The sequence below is a fragment of the Giraffa tippelskirchi genome, chromosome 3, assembly GCF_054371585.1.
Source record: "Giraffa tippelskirchi isolate mGirTip1 chromosome 3, T2T-mGirTip1v1.2.pri, whole genome shotgun sequence".
In the NCBI taxonomy this organism is placed as follows: Eukaryota; Metazoa; Chordata; class Mammalia; order Artiodactyla; family Giraffidae; genus Giraffa; species Giraffa tippelskirchi.
The window spans coordinates 192,113,514-192,136,552 of record NC_137277.1 but is presented as its reverse complement, the minus strand read 5'-3'; the positions used below and the strand labels follow the sequence as shown (position 1 = coordinate 192,136,552).

General features: G+C 45.4%; 1 protein-coding gene and 2 long non-coding RNA genes across 4 annotated transcripts in view; 2 read left to right on the top strand and 1 right to left on the bottom strand.

Annotated features, from left to right (window-relative positions):
* The window catches only part of FBXO42 (F-box protein 42), a 111,117-nt gene that overhangs the window by 24,762 nt on the left and 63,316 nt on the right, over positions 1-23,039 (bottom strand). For both annotated transcript variants that reach the window (XM_081575053.1, XM_081575052.1), the window contains exon 4: positions 11,055-11,189. In XM_081575053.1, the coding sequence (XP_081431179.1) occupies positions 11,055-11,189 (135 nt within the window). The remainder of the gene's footprint in view (positions 1-11,054; positions 11,190-23,039) is intronic.
* Positions 3,580-8,315, top strand: LOC145540533 (uncharacterized). Its single transcript, XR_014078377.1, has 2 exons — positions 3,580-3,750; positions 7,858-8,315. It is a non-coding gene; the product is annotated as an uncharacterized LOC145540533 (long non-coding RNA).
* Positions 16,276-21,249, top strand: LOC145540535 (uncharacterized). Its single transcript, XR_014078380.1, has 2 exons — positions 16,276-17,586; positions 18,207-21,249. It is a non-coding gene; the product is annotated as an uncharacterized LOC145540535 (long non-coding RNA).

Genomic DNA, 23,039 nt, shown 5'->3' with positions numbered 1-23,039 from the left:
CCGCCTAGGAAGAGCACTCTGTAGATTCTTTACAAAATCTCAAGGTAGTAAGACTTGGAAAACTTGAGAAACTGGCCTGGTCCTGGACTGTACAGAGAATAAATAGCCAAACCAGTGGGCATGGGGCACGAGCTGGCACACAGCACTGCTGAGTGCCCTGGAAACCAACCGGGTCATTCATGGGGAAGGAGTTAGAAGGACTCAAGGACAATACCTTTTGGGTTCCCCCATATAGGACTAGCTCTCTAAAATTTCATTCAGGACATAATGTTAATAAATCATACAAAATGAAATTTACTGTGGTCATAAAACAGGAAATGCTGTTGTGGGAGGTGGGGGGGTAGGGGATTATGTGGACGCCTGACAAGAACACAAACGCTGGACGCTCTGAAGTGTCACTGTGCGCAGAGTCCAGAAGCAGCCAGACCCTGCCCGCCAGGACAGCACACCCGGCACACGGGAGCTCAGGAGTCCACGAGAGCCACTGCTTATTCTCGGTGGCACGCTGACCTTCTGTCTAAAATAAGCGGGAAAAATTAGAGGGTTTTAAGAAAGAACAGAAAGGGCTCATGGATTGGACCAAATGAATAAAGTTGAAGGATGTAGAATTTCCAACGTGGAAGACATAAACTAAGGACAGATTTTAATACATTTTGGTAATCAAGAAAAGATTCGCAGGGAAGAACTATTGGGATTTCTTCACAAAGGAAATATTTAAACAGTGAAATCAATGATTTGTTTTTAAGACAGAGAACAGAGGCTTGAAGTGTATCTGAAAGGCATCAAACAGCGTCCTCTTGCTACAGTATTTGCCACTTGGTAAGCATCCACCTCTCCCCCTTCTCCATAGACGGGTCTTCTCAGAACACATCTGCACACAATGTTGATTTAAAAAAAAAAGTATCATGTGTTGAGATGCAAAATAATGCTAAAAAAGCAGAACCCAATGCCTGTGAGTACACTTATATATTTTATTCTAAAAAAAATTCTACACCTAGCTGTTTCAATGTCAGCACTGACATCTGGAACCTAAGGCGAGGGAAGCGTTGGGTGATCTTCACCAGAACAGATTCTCTGTCAGCTGTTTTGGTTATACCTGGTGCTACGTTATATCTGAGGCTAGGTTATACCTGTTGCTAGCTACCCCAGATACCTTTCCTTCTTGGTGATATTACCACAGGCTCAGGGAAGGGCAGTAAAAAAAATAAGACACAGAACAGAAAAGAAAGCTTCATCAATGGATGCAAGAACCTTATGTGTGTCATTTTTAAGGCATCACACAGAAGAGAAACAATGACAGTCTGGGCACTTATTTCTCGACAGTTCCAGCACTTTCCAGCTTCTAAGGAAATTCTGGCCTTCCTAAAGACATCTGATATGACCATTACTTTTTCTTTTTCCTGCCCCTGACTCCAAAAGTAAACTAGCTGTTCTGCAAGATTACTCAGTGATTTTGTAAGATGTGATTTTTTTTTTCTCTTGGGGAATGGTCCTAAAGAAACAAAATTATTTCCTGCAGAGCTTCTGACTCTGGATAGTTGGAAGGGTCTTGATTTTATACAATCATAATATAAGGTCATAATATAAAACAGAGATTCCGTCTTCAGCAAACTCCAGCCGGCCACCAAAAAATTTCAAAAGGCAAATCATGTTGATATTTTAAAATTCTCTATGCTATGAAAAGGTTTCTGCACTGACACACCCTCTGTTCATCATCCTTTCCTAACTCTGATGATAGATATAACAGCCAGAAAGTTATTATTATTATGTTAATAATATCTAATAAACACTACCTCAAGCCAAGTGATAAGGTTAGCACCAACAGTGATAAATCATGTTGACAGTATGTGCCTGTGACGGGACATGATGAAAAGGGCACAGCCTTCCTCTCCCCAGTCCATAGTTCCAGTCTAACCACGAGAAAAACATCGGATAAACCATAGCGGAACGATAGTCCTCAAAATATCTGACAGTAACCCCAACACTGTCAAGATCATCAAACAAGGAAGTCTGGGGAACTTGTCACAGCCAAGAGGACTCTAAGGAGACATGAAGACTAAATGTAATGTATGCTGGATGTAAAGTATCCTGGAACAGAAAAAGGACATTAGAATTAAAAAATTAAGGAAATCTGAATAAAGTACAGGTTTTAGTTAATAAAAGAATATATCCGTATTGGTTCATTAATTGTCACAAATGTACTAGATGTCAACAGGAAAAGCTGGGTGAGAGCTCTGTTCTACTCTGAAACTTGAAAGTCCATGAAAAGTAAGATAGAATGGGGTGGGAAGCAGGAGGGCGGAGGTGCCTGCACACCCATGACTCATGCTGATGCACGGCGGAGCCACACAACACCGTGAACCGAATGTCCCTCAATTACAAGTAAATAAAAAACAAACGTAAACCTGGTAACGTGAAACTAGTAAACTACAGAGAAAAACAAAACGACTCACAGCATGTTACAGTATGAAAAAACACAGACTTTAAAGACAAAACCTTCTGTTTCAATCACTGCTCCATCACTTACTGACTGTGTGATCTTAGGTAAATTATTAGCTGAGTCTCTGAGCTTCAGTTTCCTCATCTGCAAGACGGGGATAACAGTAGTGCCAACCTAGATGGGTTGCTTCGAAAGTTAGCTAGTGCATATGAAGAGTCTGGGGCAACAAATACTGAACCTCCAAACCCTTCTCTATAATCATCTCCTTGGAAGGTCAGCAACGGTTGACTAGGGTGCGCGTGTGCATGCTAAGTAGCTTCAGTCACGTCCGACTCTGCAACCCTGGGAACTATATTCAGCCTGCCAGGCTCCTCTGTCCACGAGATTTTCCAGAGAAGAAAACTGGGGTGGAGGCCACCCCTCCTTCACCTGACGAGGCTCACAGGTAGCTGTTTCCAGAAAGCAGTAGCTCAGACAGCACGAAGGGGCCTTTCTTAAGAACAGTTAGGGAGTCCAGTTTGGCACACACCCCACCTAACAGGCTGTGATAACAGAGGGAGATCACAGTTTGCCCAGTAAGAAAGCAAGAGATTTCACAGCGATCCAGGGTTTCAAATTTAGCTAGGTTTGGAGTCAACTGGGACGTTTTCTTTTTTAAAATGCAGATCTACCACTCTATCCCCAATCCCTTGAGATTAGGTGAGTGAGTCTGTTCTGAGGCTGAGGAATCTAGAATTTTAGTAAGTTTCCCAGGTGATCTGCTGTGTGGTTTTACAAACAGTGGTCTTATCTTTTCCTCTTTATACAGGGAAGGAAATTGAGGCCCAGAGAATGCAGATGTGATTAACTTCAAAGGCTCACAGCTCCAGAGCAGCGAGTCCAAGATTAGAACGGGCATCGAGTTTGTGTACACTAGATGGAGGTGCAGACCACGATGCGTTTTTCTAAAGCAAAGGGTCTGAACCACAGGCCGTCATTTGGGGTTTCCTGTGTGGCTGAAAGGGAAGCAACTGGAGGGTAGGGTGGGGAATTCTTGGGAAAGACGATTCTAGGGGGAGAGTGACAGGAAGATCAACTGTGCCCAGGCCTAGAGGTGACAGGCTGTGCTTTATGATGTCATAGGGCTCCCCTGGTGGCTCAGATGGCAAAGAATCTGCTTGCAATGTGGCAGACCCAGGTTTGATCTCTGGGTGGGGAAGATCCCCTGGAGGAGGGCATGGCAGCCCACTCCAGTATTCTTGCCTGGAGAGTTCCATGGACAGAGGAGCCTGGCGAATTTACAGTCCATGGAGTCACAAAGAGTCGACACAGTTGGGTGACTAACACTTTCACTTTCTATGATATCATATGTTAAACAGATGCCAAAATTAGCCTCAGTATGAATGAAGGGTATTTTAGAAAGAGTGGTTTAAACATTAGTCTTTTGAAGTACCTGTCCTAAGAACTGCTCATTTGCTTTGGGAACTGAACACAGGCTGAGTCAAACAAAACTGATTAAGAATGAAGGTGTTACCTTAATACAACACCAGATGGTGAAACATTCAACTTCCTAGAACCACTTGGCAAAGACTACAATGAATATAACTGTACATTGAGAATCACTGGCCAGGATTTCCAACGGCTCTCTTCTTTTCCACCCTTAATTATTTTATCTGAGTGATGAAGTGGTCAGGAGAGAACTTCCACCCGTTCCCACATCTAGCCACCCACCAGCATCTGTCATCACAGACTCCTTGTTCCACGGAAAAAGGGTCGATGCTCCTGTCCACAGTCAACCCCTCCACCTGCAGCGCAGATTCTGTTTTGTCACTATTCAGACACTGTCCTAGCAATTATTTCTTCCTCTGTATCCAAATCAGGTCCTCTCTCTAGATTCCCATCAGCATATAAACATGCTATAATTGCCATCTTACAAAGAAATATTTCTCTCAATTTTACATTCATTTCTACTCAGCACCCCACTTTCCTGCTCTCTTTTATAGCAACACTCTTAAAAAAACGAATGGACCGTTCATATCGTCTTCAGCTCCTCTCTTCCCATTCTCTTAAAATCACTCCGAGCAGGCTTTCATCCCTACCTCTCACTGAAAAGACTCTTGGCTACATTCAAAGCCAATTCTCAGTCATTACAGGACTTGACCGCTTAGCTGCATAAGACACGGTTGATGATTTCCTCCTCTCCTGGAAAGGAAACATGTGCACACAGGGTAGCTCCCAAGACGCCGCACTCCCCTGATTTTCTCGTCCTGACTCCTTCTCTTTCACACTCCACATCCAAACTGCGGACTCGATCCAATACAGCCAATTTTTATCCTTCTGTTAATACCCTCATCGAAATCACCATCATTTCTTGGCTAGATTATTGCTACCATTTACCTGATCTCATTTCTATACCTGCCCTCTTATAGTCTTCTCAGCAACCTAAATGACCAGCCGTTTCACTCAAAGACTATGACAAAGCCCACAAAGTCTTGGTAACAGCCAGAAAGCCTTGCATGTGAGACACCCTCTCCTGCATTAATGTCTGAGTACATCCTCCTTTGTGCACTTGATTCCAGCCACAGAGGACTCCTCACTGTCCCTTGACTGTCCCAGGCACACCTCCGCCCCGAACCCTTGCACTGGTCATGCTCTGTTTGGAATGTTCTTTCCTTAGATACCCACACGGTTCGCTCCCTGTGCCCATCAGGTCTGCCCTGTTGTCGCCTTCTCCATGAGGTCTACCCTGATCCCTAGCTGTAGTCTCCCCTGTTCCTCATCCCCTTTACTATGCTGTAGCTTTGTTTCAAGAGCATTGATCATCTTCTACTATATTATGCACCTGTCATTTTAAATATGTCTTCCCTTACTTGTGGCTCAGCTGGTAAAGAGTCCGCCTGCAATGCAGGAGACCTGGGTTCGATCCCTGGGTTGGGAAGATCCCCTGGAGAAGGGAAAGGCTACCCACTCCAGTGTTCTGGCCTGGAGAATTCCATGCACAGTTCAGGGGGTCGCAAAGAGTTGGACACGACTGAGCGACTTTCACTTTCACTTTTCCCTTATTTGAATTTAATCTCCGTTAGGAGTAGAATTTTTGTCTGCTTTAGTCACTCATGAATCCCAGCGTCTAAAGGGATACTGGGCATAGAGTAAGCAATCCATAACTATCTGCTGCGTGCACAAAACGAGGAATGACAGCAGAATTAACTGAGCAAGAGGGCTGTACCATCATCTAAGAGGGGTCAAGCCCCATCATCTAAGGGAGTCAAGCCCTCTATCAAGAGGACTGTACCATCATCTAAGGGGAGTCAAGCCTCATCATCTAAGGGGAGTCAAGCCCTCTATCAAGAGGACGGTACCATCATCTAAGGGAGTCAAGCCCCATCATCTAAGGGGAGCCAAGCCCCATCATCTAAGGGAGTCAAGCCCTCTATCAAGAGGACTGTACCATCATCTAAGGGGAGCCAAGCCTCATCATCTAAGGGAGCCAAGCCCCATCATCTAAGGGAGTCAAGCCCTCTATCAAGAGGACTGTACCATCATCTAAGGGGAGCCAAGCCCCATCATCTAAGGGAGTCAAGCCCTCTATCAAGAGGACTGTACCATCACCTAAGGGAGTCAAGCCCCATCATCTAAGGGGAGCCAAGCCCCATCATCTAAGGGAGTCAAGCCCTCTATCAAGAGGACTGTACCATCATCTAAGGGAGTCAAGCCCCATCATCTAAGGGGAGCCAAGCCCTCTATCAAGAGGAGGGTACCATTATCTAAGGGAGTCAAGCCCTCTATCAAGAGGACGGTACCATCACCTAAGGGGGGGTCAAGCCCTCTATCAAGAGGACTGTACCATCATCTAAGGGAGTCAAGCCCTCTATCAAGAGGACGGTACCATCACCTAAGGGGGGGTCAAGCCCTCTATCAAGAGGACTGTACCATCACCTAAGGGGGGGTCAAGCCCTCTATCAAGAGGACGGTACCATCATCTAAGGGAGTCAAGCCCTCTATCAAGAGGACTGTACCATCACCTAAGGGGGGGTCAAGCCCTCTATCAAGAGGACTGTACCATCATCTAAGGGAGTCAAGCCCCATCATCTAAGGGGAGCCAAGCCCTCTATCAAGAGGACGGTACCATCATCTAAGGGAGCCAAGCCCTCTATCAAGAGGACGGTACCATCATCTAAGGGAGTCAAGCCCTCTATCAAGAGGACTGTACCATCACCTAAGGGGGGGTCAAGCCCTCTATCAAGAGGAGGGTACCATCATCTAAGGAAGTCAAGCCCTCTATCAAGAGGACGGTACCACCATCTAAGGGAGTCAAGCCCTCTATCAAGAGGACGGTACCATCATCTAAGGGAGTCAAGCCCTCTATCAAGAGGACTGTACCATCACCTAAGGGGGGGTCAAGCCCTCTATCAAGAGGAGGGTACCATCATCTAAGGAAGTCAAGCCCTCTATCAAGAGGACGGTACCACCATCTAAGGGAGTCAAGCCCTCTATCAAGAGGACGGTACCATCACCTAAGGGGGGGTCAAGCCCTCTATCAAGAGGACTGTACCATCATCCAAGGGGGGTCAAGCCCCATCATCTAAGGGGAGCCAAGCCCTCTATCAAGAGGACAGTACCATCATCTAAGGGAGTCAAGCCCTCTATCAAGAGGACGGTACCATCACCTAAGGGGGGGTCAAGCCCTCTAGCAAGAGGACTGTACCATCATCCAAGGGGGGTCAAGCCCCATCATCTAAGGGGAGCCAAGCCCTCTATCAAGAGGACAGTACCATCATCTAAGGGAGTCAAGCCTCCATTTCAAACGCCAGACTCCCCACAACAACGAACTATTTGATACCACCACTTAAATGTTTAAAGAGATTAAAAAAAAAAAACTCTTCCCAATATTTCTTCTGTTTTAGCAAATGGCCCCACTATCTACCTAAGTGTACGTAAGTCAGCCTTGATTGCCCTTCTCACCCTCCCATATCTAACCATCAAGAAGTCTCATCAATTTTAACATAAAGATTCAGCTCGGATTCATTCACTTCTCTCTATCCCCACTGCTGCGCCTGTGGTCCAAGCTGTCACATGCTCTCAGCAGTGCTGCTCTGGCAGCCTCCTATCTGTTCTCTCTGCTTTACCTTCTCGCCTCCCTTTAACCCATGTCTTGAACAGCAGCGGCGGTGCTCTCTAAGAGGCATGCAGGATCACAATGCTCTTGGCCCCCATCCACACCCCACTCCGTCTACGCCACGCTGCCCGCTGCTCATTACGCCACGGCCACAACGGGCCGCCTTCAGCCCCCCGGACGTCCTGTCCCTCACACACGCCACTTCGATCGCCTTCCACTCTGCACCTTTCATGTCTCAGCAGAAAAGGCCGTCTCCCTTCCTTGTTTTATACCCCATTCCTCGCTTCCTTTATGACTGTTTACTGTTTCTTCCCCATTACAGTATAAGCTCTACGAAGGCAGGACTCATCTACCCTCTCGTGTGAAAGGGAGGACACGGTACCTCAGTGGAAGTGTCGGAGAAGCACTACAGGTCTCTCAACTGTAAGAGCCGTCATTCCAACACTCACCACCACCCTCCCTCCAGATGCTCCCTCCTCCTGTCATTTCAAAAGAAACGCAAGACTAGGTTTTGTTGACAAAACACGTTATTTCCAGCTGCTGTGGACTGAACGAACTGTGCCCCCCCAAATCCATATGCTGAGTCTGAATCTCAGTGTGACGGCATATGGAGATGAGAGCTTTGGGAGATAATTCGGTTTATAAAAAGAAGAGATACCAGAACTCACTCTCGGCTACATGGACACAGAGCCAGGAAAAGAGCCTTCAGCAGTACCCGGATCTCGGACTCCTACTAGCCTCCAGAACTGTGAGAAATAAATTTCTGGGGTTGAAGCCCTGCAGACTCTGGTATTTTGTTACGCCAGCCTGTGCTGACCCAGTGGCAGGCTTCACCAAGCCTCTGCTCCCAACCCAAACTGCTCCCCTGCTTCTGTGATGCTCTTTTCCAAAGAGCTATACTTGAAGACTGAACACGGGTAAACCTATCACTCTCGACACTCTTCATCTGCAAATACTCAAAAGCTGGAAGACTTCACATCTGATACCAAAGGGTAGTAGGCAGCACCCTCCCCTCGGCCGCCATCCAACTAACCCACCTCCAAGCGCTCAAATGGGTGAGTCAGGCACACCAAGACATATGAACAACTGTGTTTTATTCAGAAAGAATCACTGATGTTTGGTTGGGACTCATGACAGCATAGAGAGACATTCCCTCAGGCAATCTTCCCGTGGGATTTCTGCCTGAATGAGAGCCTCATGCTTCTGTGTGAGCGCGCTCAGTCATGTCTGACTCTCTGTGACCCCAGGCACAGTAGCCCGCCAGGCTCCTCTGTCCATGGGCTTCTCCAGACAAGAGTACTGGAGTGGGTTGCGATTTCTTCCTCCAGGGGATCTTCCCGACCCTGGGATCGAACCCCATCTCTTGCATCTCCTGCACTGGCAGGCGGGTTCTTTACCACGGTGCCACCTGGGCAGCTGAGAATCTCATAGGACTCTTAACTAAACTACTGTTTTGTTTTTTTTAATTTAAACTAGACATTTCAAAAAGCTCAGTCTCCACCCCCCCCCGCAAACTAGCCTCTAATTGAAGATTAGAGTGATGCAGAAACTAGATTCTTTGAGATATTCTGTTAGAAAATTATTTTTAAACTTTCAGGAGCCAATATGTTTTATAAAAGGAAACTGTCTGACACAGTATTTTTTTAAAAAATTCAGATCAGTTATAAAATCTGCATCACAAAGACAGTTATTTCTCTGATACTTCTACCATGGGGATTTCAAAGCACAGTCTTTAAACTTAGTAGTTAACAACAAGAAAAATGCCATGTCTATCTTGTAAAGAAAAATAAGGAAAAATAAGCAAAGTAGATGCCAATAGGCTATGAAGGTCCACAACTCCACATCTACAAGAAAGAGCAACACCCACGCCAAATTATCAACGGCATAAAAGTGGTCATTGCTCAAGTCGTATTTGACTCTGTGCGACCCCATGGACTGTAGCCCGCCAGGCTCCTCTGTCCATGGGGTTCTCCAGGCAAGAATACTAGATTGGGTAGCCAGTCCCTTCTCCAGGCAATCTTCCCGACCCAGGGAGTGAACCCAGGTCTCCTGCACTGCAAGCAGATTCTTTACCATCTGAGCCACCAGGGAAGCCCCAAAGGCATAAAGCTTGGTTACGAAACAGAGAAAGGCAGTATTGGTATTTTGTTACTGGGACATCAAAGCTACTTTGAAATGGGGCCTGGACAATAAGTACAATGGCAATAACATGCTTAAGCTAAAAAGACTCTCTACCTTTTAGAATCCATGATTCTAAGTATTAATCAATGCTGTGTTAAGTGCAATAGGTGTTACAAAGTGCTAGAAAAGGAAATGCTCCAAAGTACAAAGTTGTGAAGGCTCTAAAATAGTCCTACTGTTCAAAAAATTTTAAAGATTAACACTTTTTCATCTTCCAATAATTTTAAAGAATTTCATGTGTTCAAAGCCCAGTTCCAGCTTTGAGCACCTACTGTCACTATGCACCTCCCTCCTACATTTGTCTATTGCAGTGGGAAGAAACAGGAGCTTACATTCAGAGCAGTCATTACAGAAATAAAGGGAAACATAAAGCAGCTTTCTCAATGCATTTAAAAACAGAATCTTCTGATCCGCCTGCATACTTCTCCCAGAGAGATACAGTAACTTGGTCATAGTTACATGCAAAATTGGTGATTTTTGCCAGGAAATGAAACTCATGTTGCCTCACTCTTGGTCCAGTGCCCTTTCTAATATACCATGTTGCCTTCCATTTAGTAATCAAAGCAAACAAGACCTAAATAATACGATGAATTGCAACCCTGCAAGGCCAGAAGAAGAATGTTTGGGAAAAGGTTGCCCACAAACTGAGCAGGATGCTTTACACTCAGTGGCCTCTATCTGTCCATCACCCGGGCCCTCCAAGCTTATAACTGCGCCTTTTCAAGCCATCCCACTTTGTGAGTGCAGAAACAATTGTGTGTGTGTGTGTTTCTCTTCCCCAAGAAAGGTTAGGTCAAAAGAGAAAAAGATCCAGCGGCTTTCTGCCCAGGTTTTGCCGCAGCGGGACGATGCAGGACTGCACCGACTGTGGAACCTTCCCACACTCCGGAGTTGTTACGTGGAGCCAGCAGGGGCATGTTTCGTACACTCCCCAAATACCTGAGCCGGCAACAGCACCAGACATTCAGAGATCTTAGCCCTGGGACAATAGCCTCTGTCAGTCAGCTACGGTTCTCATGACTGTGCTGCTGCTGTTCCTTCAACTTCATACCGAAGAGCGTATCACACCTGTACAAGTACCTGAGAAAATCGCACAAACGAATTCACACAGCAGTGTAGCAATTCTGGCAGGATATCAATACTAATGATAAAGTAAAATTTAGAAAAAATACAAAGACCTTACACAAGCATATTACTCTTCAGCGTTTACAAGCAGATTTGACAAAGGACCTGGGGCCCCAGTAATCTGTTCTTGAGACCAACACCAAAAGGATTATGAGTCTCCGTGCAAAGGGAGTTACCTGGTAAGGGGGCAAAGAGGAGCATTTTCTCTCTTACCTGAAGCCAAAGGTCGTATCCACTCTTTGCTGTTTAGGTCAAGTCTCCAGAGGTCATTGAAGGCAGCGTTGCAACTGCTCTGGGTACAGCCTCCAAACACATACATAGACTGATTAGCATCATAATAGCACGCACCTGGAAAGGAAACAATTAATGAACAACTGGTGTTTAATTTCGAAGGTACCCTAACACCTTAACTATAGTCCGTATCTTTCAAAGATCAATTGTTTCACGCATATCGTAACTGTTACCAGGTACCAACGTTTCTATGACCAGCCTCCTGTCTTCAGGTTCATCAATACTACACTGACCTTTAAACTACGGACCAGAGAAAAGCCACGGAAAGGCTATTTCTGAGCACACCAAGCACGCTGACAATGCTGTTACATAGACAGCGTGATCCTAGCGAGAGCACACCGGAACTCAGATTCAGAGCCGCGATGAGCGAAGTGTCAGCACAGCTCCGTGATCGATCTGCACCTGCACCCCAATCCTCGCGGGCGAGCGGACGAGAGTCAGCGCCAACAGAGTACTCAGTCCTCCCACCGCTCTCCACCACTCCTCTCATTGCTTTTGCTTTCAAATGAAATGTGAAGAAACAAAACAATAAACAAGACTTTATATGAAAGAGAATGACAGAAAACAATTTTAATCAGTGCCACAAAGTAACCACACATACGGAACCCATATAGCTTGGGGATCTCAGAGGCAGCACGGTCACCAAACAACCAACAGAAAAAACATAAAAGTCATTAAGCTCCTAGGTGTATCCAAAAGCCACCAAAGCTGACTGGTTGGTGCTGAATAGAAAACCCATGAGGTAAGTAACATTTAAAAAGCACCAAGGTCGGCGTTGCCTGGTGGTACAGTGGATAGCAATCCGCCTGCCAAAGCAGGGGACACGGGTTCAACCCCTGGTCCGGGAAGATTCCACATGCCTCGGGCAACTACAGCCCAAGCACCACAACTACTGGAGCCCGCCAGCCCCAGCTACTAAGCCCATGGGCTCCAGGCCCGTGCTCCACAAAAGAAGCCCACACACAGGAACAAACACCCAGGACAACCAAAAATAAACACATAATTTGAATAAGTAAACGGAAAGCACCGAGGTCTTTAAGAAAAGTCTTTTTAACTAGGGGATTATATACACCTCACCAGTGCACACTATTCTGAAGCAGAGTCAACGGCTATGAGAGGGGTGGTTCCCCCAACACCAGGAAGCCCAGAGCCAGGGCCTGGGTAGGACACAAGGAAGCTCAGCTCCACCGCCTGCTTCTCCCCAGAGCGCGGGTGGCCTCTATCCTGTGGGAGAGATGGCCATGCTCCCCACAGCTCTGCATTTACCACCTTGGATTTTGGGGAAAAAAGCAGAGTAAAACTCTTCATTCATCCCATGCATATCAGCGGGAAAACCAGAACTCTCAAAGGGGAACCAGGCTACAGCAGCTAGTTCAGTTCAGTTCAGTTCAGTCGCTCAGTCGTGTCCGACTCTTGGCGACCCCATGAACCGCAGCATACCAGGCATCCCTGTACATCACCAACTCCCGGAGTTTACCCAGACCCATGTCCATCAAGTCGGTGATGCCATCCAACCATCTCATCCTCTGTCGTCCCCTTCTCCTCCCGCCCCCAATCCTCCCCAGCATCAGGGTCTTTTCCAATGAGTCAGCTCTTCACATCAGGTGGCCAAAGTATTGGAGTTTCAGCTTCAACATCAGTCCTTCCAATGAACACCCAGGACTGATCTCCTTTAGGATGGACTGGTTGGATCTCCTTGTAGTCCAAGGGACTCTCAAGAGTCTTCTCCAACACCACACTTCAAAAGCATCAATTCTTCGGTGCTCAGCTTTCTTCACCGTCCAACTCTCACATCCATACACGACCACTGGAAAAACCATAGCCTTGACTAGACGGACTTTTGTTGGCAAAGTAATGTCTCTGCTTTTAAATATGCTATCTAGGTTGGCCATAACCTTTCTTCCAAGGAGTAAGTGTATTTTAATTTCATGGCTGCAATCACCATCAGCAGTGATTTTGGAGCCAAAAAAAATAAAGTCTGACACTGTTTCCACTGTTTCCCCATCTATTTCCCATGAAGTGATGGGACCAGATACCATGATCTTAGTTTTCTGAACGTTGAGCTTTAAGCCAACTTTTTCACTCTCCTCTTTCACTTTCATCAAGAGGCTCTTTAGTTCTTCTTCGCCTTCTGCCATAAGGGTGGTGTCATCTGCATATCTGAGGTTATTGATATTTCTCCCGACAGTCTTGATTCCGGCTTGTGCTTCATCCAGCCCAGCGTTTCTCATGATGTACTCTGCATAGAAGTTAAATAAGCAGGGTGACAAGATACAGCCTTGACATACTCCTTTTCCTATTTGGTACCAGTCTGTTGTTCCGTGTCCAGTTCTAACTGTTGCTTCCTGACCTGCATACAGGTTTCTCAAGAGACAGGTCAGATGGTCTGGCATTCCCATCTCTTTCAGAATTTTCCACAGTTTATTGTGATCCACCCAGTGAAAGGCTTTGGCATAGTCAATAAAGCAGAAATAGATGTTTTTCTGGAACTCTCTTGCTTTTTGGATGATCAGTGGATGTTGGCAATTTGATCTCTGGTTCCTCTGCCTTTTCTAAATCCAGCTTGAATATCTGGAAGTTCACGGTTCACGTATTGCTGAGGACTGGCTTGGAGAATTTTGAGCATTACTTTACTAGCGTGTGAGATGAGTGCAATTGTGCGGTAGTTTGAGCATTCTTCGGCATTGCCTTCTTTGGGATTGCAATCAAAACTGACCTTTTCCAGTCCTGTGGCCACTGCTGAGTTTTCCAGATTTGCTGGCATATTGAGTGCAGCACTTTCACAGCATCATTTGTGAGGATTTGAAATAGCTCAACTGGAATTCCATCACCTCCACTAGCTTTGTTCGTAGTGATGCTTTCTAAGGCCCACTTGACTTCACATTCCAGGATGTCTGGCTCTAGGTGAGTGATCACACCATCCTGATTATCTGAGTCATGAAGATCTTTTTTGTACAGTTCTTCTGTGTAGTCTTATCACCTCTTCTTAATATCTTCTGCTTCTGTTAGGTCCATACCATTTCTGTCCTTTATCGAGCCCATCTTTGCATGAAATGTTCCCTTGGTATCTCTAATTTTCTTGAAGAGATCTCTAGTCTTTCCCATTCTGTTGTTTTCCTCTATTTCTTTGCATTGATCGCTGAGGAAAGCTTTCTTATCTCTCCTTGCTATTCTTTGGAACTCTGCATTCAGATGGGAATATCCTCCCTTTTCTCCTTTGCTTTTTGCTTCTCTTCTCTTCCCAGCTATTTGTAAGGCCTCCTCAGACAGCCATTTTGCTTTTTTGCATTTCTTTTCCACGGGGATGGTCTTGATCCCTGTCTCCTGTATAATGTCACGAACCTCTGTCCATAGTTCATCAGGCACTCTGTCTATCGGATCTAGTCCCTTAAATCTATTTGTCACTTCCACTGTATAATCATAAGGGATTTGATCTAGGTCATACCTGAATGGTCTAGTGGTTTTCCCTACTTTCTTCAATTTAAGTCTGAATTTGGCAATAAGGAGTTCATGATGTGAGCCACAGTCAGCTCCCAGTCTTGTTTTTGCTGACTGTATAGAGCTTCTCCATCTTTGGCTGCAAAGAACAGTTAAGCATCATGTAAAAGGAAGCGGAAAGGGAAAAGAAATTCAGAGGTTCAGCCTGAACCTCTGCATCCCGCCAGGGCAGCACGGCTTTGGTGACCGTCCAGCTCGGTTTAGTCCACCACTGGTTTTAAGGTTTCTTCTGAACTCTGGCAGCACTGAGTCAAGCTCAGAGCAAGGGAAACGCTCCTGCCATAATTACCTCTTGTGATGCACAAAAGAAAGCTCTGGGAATAACCCTCTTTTTTTATTTTTTCTAAACTCAGCCCACTTGATAGGCCTTTAAGGACTCTCTACACCAGGAAAGCCACATCTGAAAATTGGATGAGCTAAGAGATAATAAAAGCAATGTGTTCAGTCACTCATACCCCGTAGTCTCAGCCAGTGGAAGGAGTAAATCCTAAACATCTGACCCCTGACACTGCACAATAACAGAGCTACAGACTTTTCAAAATAACAAAGAAATTAGAGATATGAGGAAATGAAATGTCGTTTAATCGTCAACAGGCTCACATCTGCAAAATACTTAATTACTCCCAGAACTCAAACATGCTACGATGGAATATGAAGGGTAACATGATTTCACACTTTTCACTACTTTCTTCCTTTTTTATTTTTTGATGGTGCCATGCAGCTTGCGGGATCTTATTCCTTGACTAGGGATCGAACCCGGGGCCCTGCAGTAAAAGCATAGAGTCCTAACCACAGGGCCGCCAGGGAATTTCCCCACTGACTTTCTTTGCCTTGAAAATAACTTGCAATCCATATCTAAATCAGTTTTTACATTAACATCCCAGTAAGAAAGGCTATTCAGGAGCGTAATACTGGGAATTCCGTGGCAGTCCAGTGGTTAGGACTTCATGCTTTCACTGCCCACAAACTGTGCGGTGTGGTCCCCCAAAAAGGAAAATTCTGTGTAATTCCATTGATCATGTTTCAGATTTGTTAAGCACTGCAAATAACAATGGATCAAGTTAGATGACATTCAACAAACAAAAAGGATGATTACTGAAGCCACACGTTAACCTCCACTAAAGCCATTAAGCTTCAAGTATCTTGGTCTTTTTACACATTTTTTGAACTAGCTGCTCCAACAAATAGGGGCAATTTGAAACTGACCTGATTGGTGCCCAGCATAAGAGAACATTCTATTCCTCTGGATAATCTGGAACCCCAGAACAGAAATTAGCCATGAGGTCCATTACTGAAACTCTAACTGAGGTAGATTATAACAATGTTTGATAAGAAAAATCTACGATTTCATAACTAAAAGAGTCAGGGGCTCACTTATGTCCCACTATTCCTCAAAGATCAACTCCTGGCAGCTGCTTCCTTCATGTAGTAAAAGAACATAGCGCCTTTATTTTTCAAAGAGGTAGCAAACATTCTTCTGCTCTATTTGGATTGAAAACCTAGCCAGCAGCTGGCCCCGTGAGATCTTCACCACGTGTATTTTAATCCTATACTAAAATAAGGCAAATGGCATTTTCCTGCTCTCTTTGAGCAAACAAAGGCTTCTGGAAGAGGAAGGCACAGCCCAAACTCTATGCAAAGCTAATGGGACTGAAATGACAAGTTTCACACACTGTATTTTCAATGCCCAGTAGGCGTTATCAACAAAGCTTGGAGAGGAAGAGAGTCAATTTAGGTAGCTATGTTTAGAACTCAGATATAATGAGAATGAGAAAATAGCCATCAATAATACACTCAAATATTTTAAACATCCTATTGAACTATGTTTGTCTATTTTTACTTAAGACGCCTACATGTTGGCCTGAGTGGGGGTTGGGGACCCAACAAATTCAATGGGCCTTTCAGAAAAAATTAAGAATTCAAGCAAATACCAGTGCTCAAGTAGACATTTCCTTTTCCAAAGTTCTCCACCCAAACAGAACATTTTCCTTTCAGAACATACAGACCATTGGAATGTGCTATACAGAAGTTACTGTTCATTGTACGGTATGATTACCCTGCTAAAAAAATATTAATAACATTGAGAATATGATTATTCCAACTGCTAACTCTTCAAATTTTCTGAAATGTGCTTGACTGCTCCATGAACAACTACTAAAAGTCACATGCCTCAAGTTAAAATCTAATAATTCCTATTTGAAGACAAATCAAATATTCACAATTACACACAGTAAGCAAAGAGTTTTCAGTGTTCTGAATATTTTCCTTCTATACTATAATTCCCTGAAGTTCAAGGTCTTTCAGTTGTTTCATATTTTCCATGGTGCCTGGTAGTCACTAAATGTTCACTGAACAATTTTTGCACTTTCAGAGGTTAACTTCTCCTGTTTCCTCACTTGTCTCCAGGGAAAGGTCCTGAGGCATTGATCCCATGCTTAGGTTGTCAGGTGTCTAGCATCTACAAGCCAGGACATCCTTGATAAGGCCTGTAATTACGTAACTATGGAATAAGACAGGTTGGTTATCCAGTCTGGGCCTGCTGGCTATTGCAGGAGCAAGATCAGCATGTGTATGGAATGACCTGACCACATATGCAGCCTGAACACCAAAAGGTTTTTCACAACATAATGCTGGGTACTCCACAGAGCACTGTGTGAATCTGCAGGGGACACTCTCCCTTAGTCGAGAGCTGCCTGTCTGGCCATACAAACACTCATCAAATAACTGGAGAACTGGCTTCATTTACTTCCCCTGCACTTTCTGTCTCAGACTTTTACATAAGAAAGAAGCTCTACCGCTCATGTCTTTGTTACACAATTCCACAGAATTAATAGACGTCAACTAAGAACCAGGTGTTGCCAAAGGTGCACGAGATGTCTATGACACGGGACCTGAGTGCTCTCAAGCAGATGGGAAACTTGGGGGGAAGACCCATCAGTATCCAATCATTTTGCAGGTGAAAACACATTTCTACAGGTGTTTCCTCAATTAAATTTCCTAGTAACCTGTGGCACAAACAGAATCTGTTACACACAGTTTGTGGAAGTGTGGATTAGAGAAGCCAAAGAACTTGCTTCCCAAGTCTAAAGTTCTTTGGCATGTAGCCACTCTTACACAGACAATTATTGTAAAAGGCAGATGGTAACAAACATTAAGAGGAAGGTATGAAGAGTGTATTAAGGTAGTATAAGCAGAGAAAGAGAAGAGCTTAATCTCCACGCTAGGGAATTTGAGAACAGTATGAAAGAAGGTGGCTTTTGGCTTTGTCTCCTAGATGGGTTTTAGAGGGCAGGACATTTTCTGTCAATTAACAAGGGGGAAACATGTCTAGGGGCTAAAAAGGAATGGGAGGGGAAGGGAAGTGAAATCAGGGCATCTAAGCAAAGCCACGAAGTAGGGAATTTCAGACACACACAGAATCTTGTGTGGGTAGAGCCTGGTTGTGTAAGGGTGCAACAGTGAGTCAGGCTGAAAAGGTAAGCTGGGGCCTTGAATGCCACCGGAGTAGAAACTTCTCTGTGCAGAAAGGCCGGAGCTTCCTGGCAGAGGGACTGTGAGCTTGGTTCTATGTCTTAGATTTGCAGTGCTTCCCGGCGTGGGGCGCCTGTCTTCCTGAGCAGGTCAGTGCTTTGTCTGCAGGGTCAGCCCATCGCTACAGGACGTTGACCAACCCTGGTCCTCACCTTCTAACTGCCCGCCGTGCTCTCCAGTCACAACAACAAGCAATGACCCTGTGTATTTCCAAATGCCCTAGGAGCTGGCACTGTCCCCAGTGTTAGAGACAGCTGCCAACAGTGTCAGACCAGGTTCAGATGAAGAGAAAAGGCAAGCAGACTGTCTAGAAAAGATTTAGGGGGACTTCCCTCTCGAGCCTGTGGTTAAGACTCCACACTTCTCCTGCAGGAGATACGGGTGTGATCCCTGCTGGGGAAGTAAGATGCTGCAACGTGGGAGGGAGGCGGGGGAGGAGAGGAGGAGGAAAAGACTTAGGAAAGATGGGATGATTAAGTTATAAGTGTGAGTACTGGGAGTAAAAGGAAAGATATGAGACAGACTGCAGAGACAGAACAGAGGCAACAAGATTTGACTTTTGTTGTTGAGGGAGGGAGAGGAACTGAGGATGAAACCAAGATTTCAAGTTTGTATAATGGAGAGAATAATGCCATTAACTAAATTAAGGAGAGAAGAAAATTTGGGGGGAACTACTGAATTTGGTTATGGACAGGGAAGCCTGGTGTGCTGCAGTCCATGGGGTTGCAAAGAGTGGCACATGACTGAGCAACTGAACTGAACTGAATTCTAGGTTCTGCTCAAAATCCTTCAAGCTAGCCTTCAGCAGTATATGAACTGAGAAATTCCAGATGTACAAGCTGGGTTTAGAAAAAAGCAGATGATCCAGAGATCAAATTGGCAACATTCGTTGGATCATGGAGAAAGCAAGGCAATTCCAGAAAAACAACTACTTCTGCTTCATTGACTACACAAGCCTTTGACTCTGTGGATCACAAGAAACTGTGGAAAACTCGTAAACAGATGGGAGTGTACATATTTTACAGACGAGGAAAGTGTGGATTAGAGGAGCCAAGGAACTTGCTTCCCAAGTCAAAAGTTTTTCTTTAGCATGTAGCCTCTCCTACACAGATAATTATGGTAAAAGGCAGATGGTAATAAACACTGAGAGACAGACTACCTTACATGTCTCTTGAGAAACCTCTATTTGAGTCAAGAAGCAACAGTTAGAATCAGACATGGAACAAATGACTGGTTCACAATTGGGAAAGAGTTCAACAAGGCTGTACATTGTCAACCTGCTTATTTGACTTACATGCAGAGTACATCATGTGAAATGCTGGGCTGGATGAATCACAAGCTGGAATCAAGAGCGCTGGGAGAAATAACAACCTCAGATATACAGATGATACCACTCAAATGGCAGAAAGTGAACAGAAACTAGAGTTTCTTGATGATGGTGAAAGTGGAGAGTAAAAAAGCTGGCTTGAAATTCAACATTCAGAAAACTAAGATCATGGCATCTGGTTCCATCACTTTATGGCAAACCGAAGGGGAAAAAGTGGAAGCAGTGACAGATTTTATTTTCTTGGGCTCCAAGAAATGTAGATGGTGACTGCAGCCACGGAATTAACAGACACCTGAACCGTGGAAGGAAAGCTGTGACAAACCCAGACAGCACATTAAAAGGCAGAGACAGCACTTTACCCACATAGTCAAAGCCACATTTTTTCCGGTAGTCATGTACGGATGTGAGGGTTGGCCCCTAAAGAAGGCTGAGAGCCAAAGAGCTGATGCTTTTGAACTGCAGTGCTGGAGAAGACTCTTGAGAGTCCCTTGGACTGCAAGGAGATCAAACCAGTCAATCCTAAAGGAAATCAACCCTGCATATTCACTGGAAGGACTGATGCTGAAGCTGAAGCTTCAATATTTTGGCCACCTGATGGGAAGAGCCCACTCAGTGGCAAAGATCCTGATGCTGGGAAAGACTGAGAGCAGGAAGAGGAGGGGGAAAGGAGAAAGCTGAGATGCTTAGATAGCATCACCTGACTCAACAGACACGAATCTGAGCAAACTGCAGGGGACAGTGGAGAACAGGGGAGCCTGACACGCTGCAGTCCATGGGTCACTGAGTCGGACGCGGCTGAGCGACTGAACAAGTGAACTCTACGTCTGGCGGCTGAATGTGAGGCATCTGTGCATCTGCGGCAAGACGGGCGAAGGACTGGAAATGTGGGTCTCAAGCTGAACATGAGTTAGGGATAAGAAACAAGCCCAGCTCAGGGAGAAACACAGAGCTGTGAGTTTACGGGGCTCAGGGAAAAACGAAAGGAATGCCTGTGTTCAACCTGCTTTGAAAACTGCCCGTTCCCTGCAACAGTCCCCTTCAGTTAGCCGGCGGGACAGCCTGCAGGGACCGTCGGGAGACAGCGGAGGAGGGAGACACAGAGACGCCCCTGAAGAATCCGCCGCACCAGTTCTTGGATTTCAAGTTAGGAAATGAAAAAATTTTTAAGCAAACACAAGAATCAAAATACACCAACCTCTGAACTTCTGTGAGCCTACTCATATCATAGCACTATTCCTTTCTATCTCCCCTTTCAAAAACTGCTTCTTTTTTGTGGTAATACCCTTTTCAAAAGCTAGTTGACTCAAAAATATTTTTCCCATCTCTCATCAGAAAGCCAAAACTGTTGCTATGATAATTATTCACCCCTATTTCTTATTCTGGTTTCAGTTTTACCCAGATTCATTTGATTTCCCTGGCTTAGGGTTCTAGGGCTCTATATTGCCACCCTGCTTACTTAACTTATATGCAGAGTACATCATGCGAAATGCCGGGCTGGATGAAGCACAAGCTGGAATCAAGATTGCCGGGAGAAATAACAATAACCTCAGATATGCAGATGACACCATCCTTATGGCAGAAAGCGAAGAAGAACTCAAGAGTCTGTTGATGAAAGTGAAAGAGGAGAGTGAAAAAGTTGGCTTAAAGCTCAACATTCAGAAAACTAAGATCATGGCATCTGGTCCCATCACTTCATGGCAAATAGATGGGTAAAAATGGAAAACAATGACAGACTTTATTTTCTTGGGCTCCAAAATCACTGCAGATGGTGATTGCAGCCATGAAATTAAAAGATGCTTGCTCCTTGAAAGAAAAGCTATGACAAACCTAGATAGTGTATTGAAAAGCAGAGACATTACTTTCCCAACAAAGGTCCGTCTGGTCAAGGCTATGGTTTTTCCAGTGGTCATGTATGGATGTGAGAGCTGGACTATAAAGAAAGCTGAGCACCAAAGAATTGATGCTTTTGAACTGTGGTGCTGGAGAAGACTCTTGAGAGTCCCTTGGACTGCAAGGAGATCCAACTGGTCCATCCTAAAGGAGATCAGTCCTGAATATTCATTGGAAGGACTGATGATGAAGCTGAAACTCCAATAGTTTGGCCACCTGAGGGAGGAGAAGGGGATGACAGACGGACGAGATGGTTGGATGGCATCACTCACTCGACGGACATGAGTTTGAGCAAGCTCTGGGAGTTGGTGAAGGACAGGGAGGCCTGGTGAGCTGCAGTCCACGGGGTGGCAAAGATTCGGATACAACTGAGCAATTAAACAACAACAAAGGGCTCCAAAACCATCTGTCTCCAATCACCGCCCTCAGGCTTCCGTGGTCATCTAATACTTAGGAAGCTGCCTGGTGATGCGAGGGACACTGGTTCGACCCCTAGTTCGGGAAGATCCCACGTGCCTCAGAGCTGCTAAGCCCGTGCGCCGCAACCACTCAGCCTGCGTTCTGGGCCACTCGAGCCACAGCTACTGAGCCGTGGCACGCAGAGCCGCTCTGTGCAGTGGGAGAAGCCACCGCCAACGAGGAGCCTGTGCTCCGCCACTGGAGCAAGGTTTCACGCAGAAGAGAGACCCACCGCAGCCAGGAACACATAAATCTTCAAAAGAAAGAAAGGAGTCTTCAAAAACGTCCTGTTTTTAGAAATCTTATCTCTGCTCCTCTTTCCAAGCATGTGTAGATAACTGAAGCTACCCCTCCTTCAACAATCAATACTGGACCTAATATGGATCCGCCCCTATTTTCAGCAAGGAGTCGTCTAAACTTTATTGCAAAGTATAAGTCTATGAACTCCTGAACACATTTGAGACTCTTCCACAACTATTTTTATAATCGTAATAAGTAGCAGTAGTCGGTTTTTTCAGTGTGCTGACAGCTGCACTAATGGTGCCAAAGCGGTGCTGGGGAACCTGCTACTGCCTGTGCCCAGCTCAGGACAAGGGGACTCACGCCGCTGCCCCAGACTCACAGACGGAACCAGCGAGAGCCAGTGCTGACTTCAAGATCGCCCAGAGTCTCAGAGACGCCTGCCTCCCCCGAGGCGCAAGAATCACAGTGCTGAGATCTACTGCTCCAGGGGGTTTACAACAGCATGAGTAAAAACAGCTCCCTGAGAGAACTGAAAACAGCCAATAGATCATTCCTTTGATCTATTTAGACTCAGTTGAAAGACAACGATGAGCTATCGTTTTTCACTGAACGCCTCTGGATATGAGAGTATGGTGCAGGGTCTCGGGTAGTCAACCTCCAGGAGATCGCCAAGGATCCTCACTTCCTGGTATTACACCCTTGGACAAGCCCTGTGTGACCTACAGGATAGAGCAGGATATTCACTTCAGAGATCAGGCTGTAGAAAATACCATGGCTGCCACCTTAGCGTCTCCGTTTCTCTCTCAGATCATTCATTTCGTGGGAAGCCAGCTGCCAAGCCATGAGCAGCTCTGTGGAGAAGTCCACTAGTAAGGAACTGAGTCTTCTCTCAACAGTTACTAAGTGAGCTTGGAAACAGATTCCCCAGGCCTCGGTCGAGCCCTCAGGTGACGGGAGCT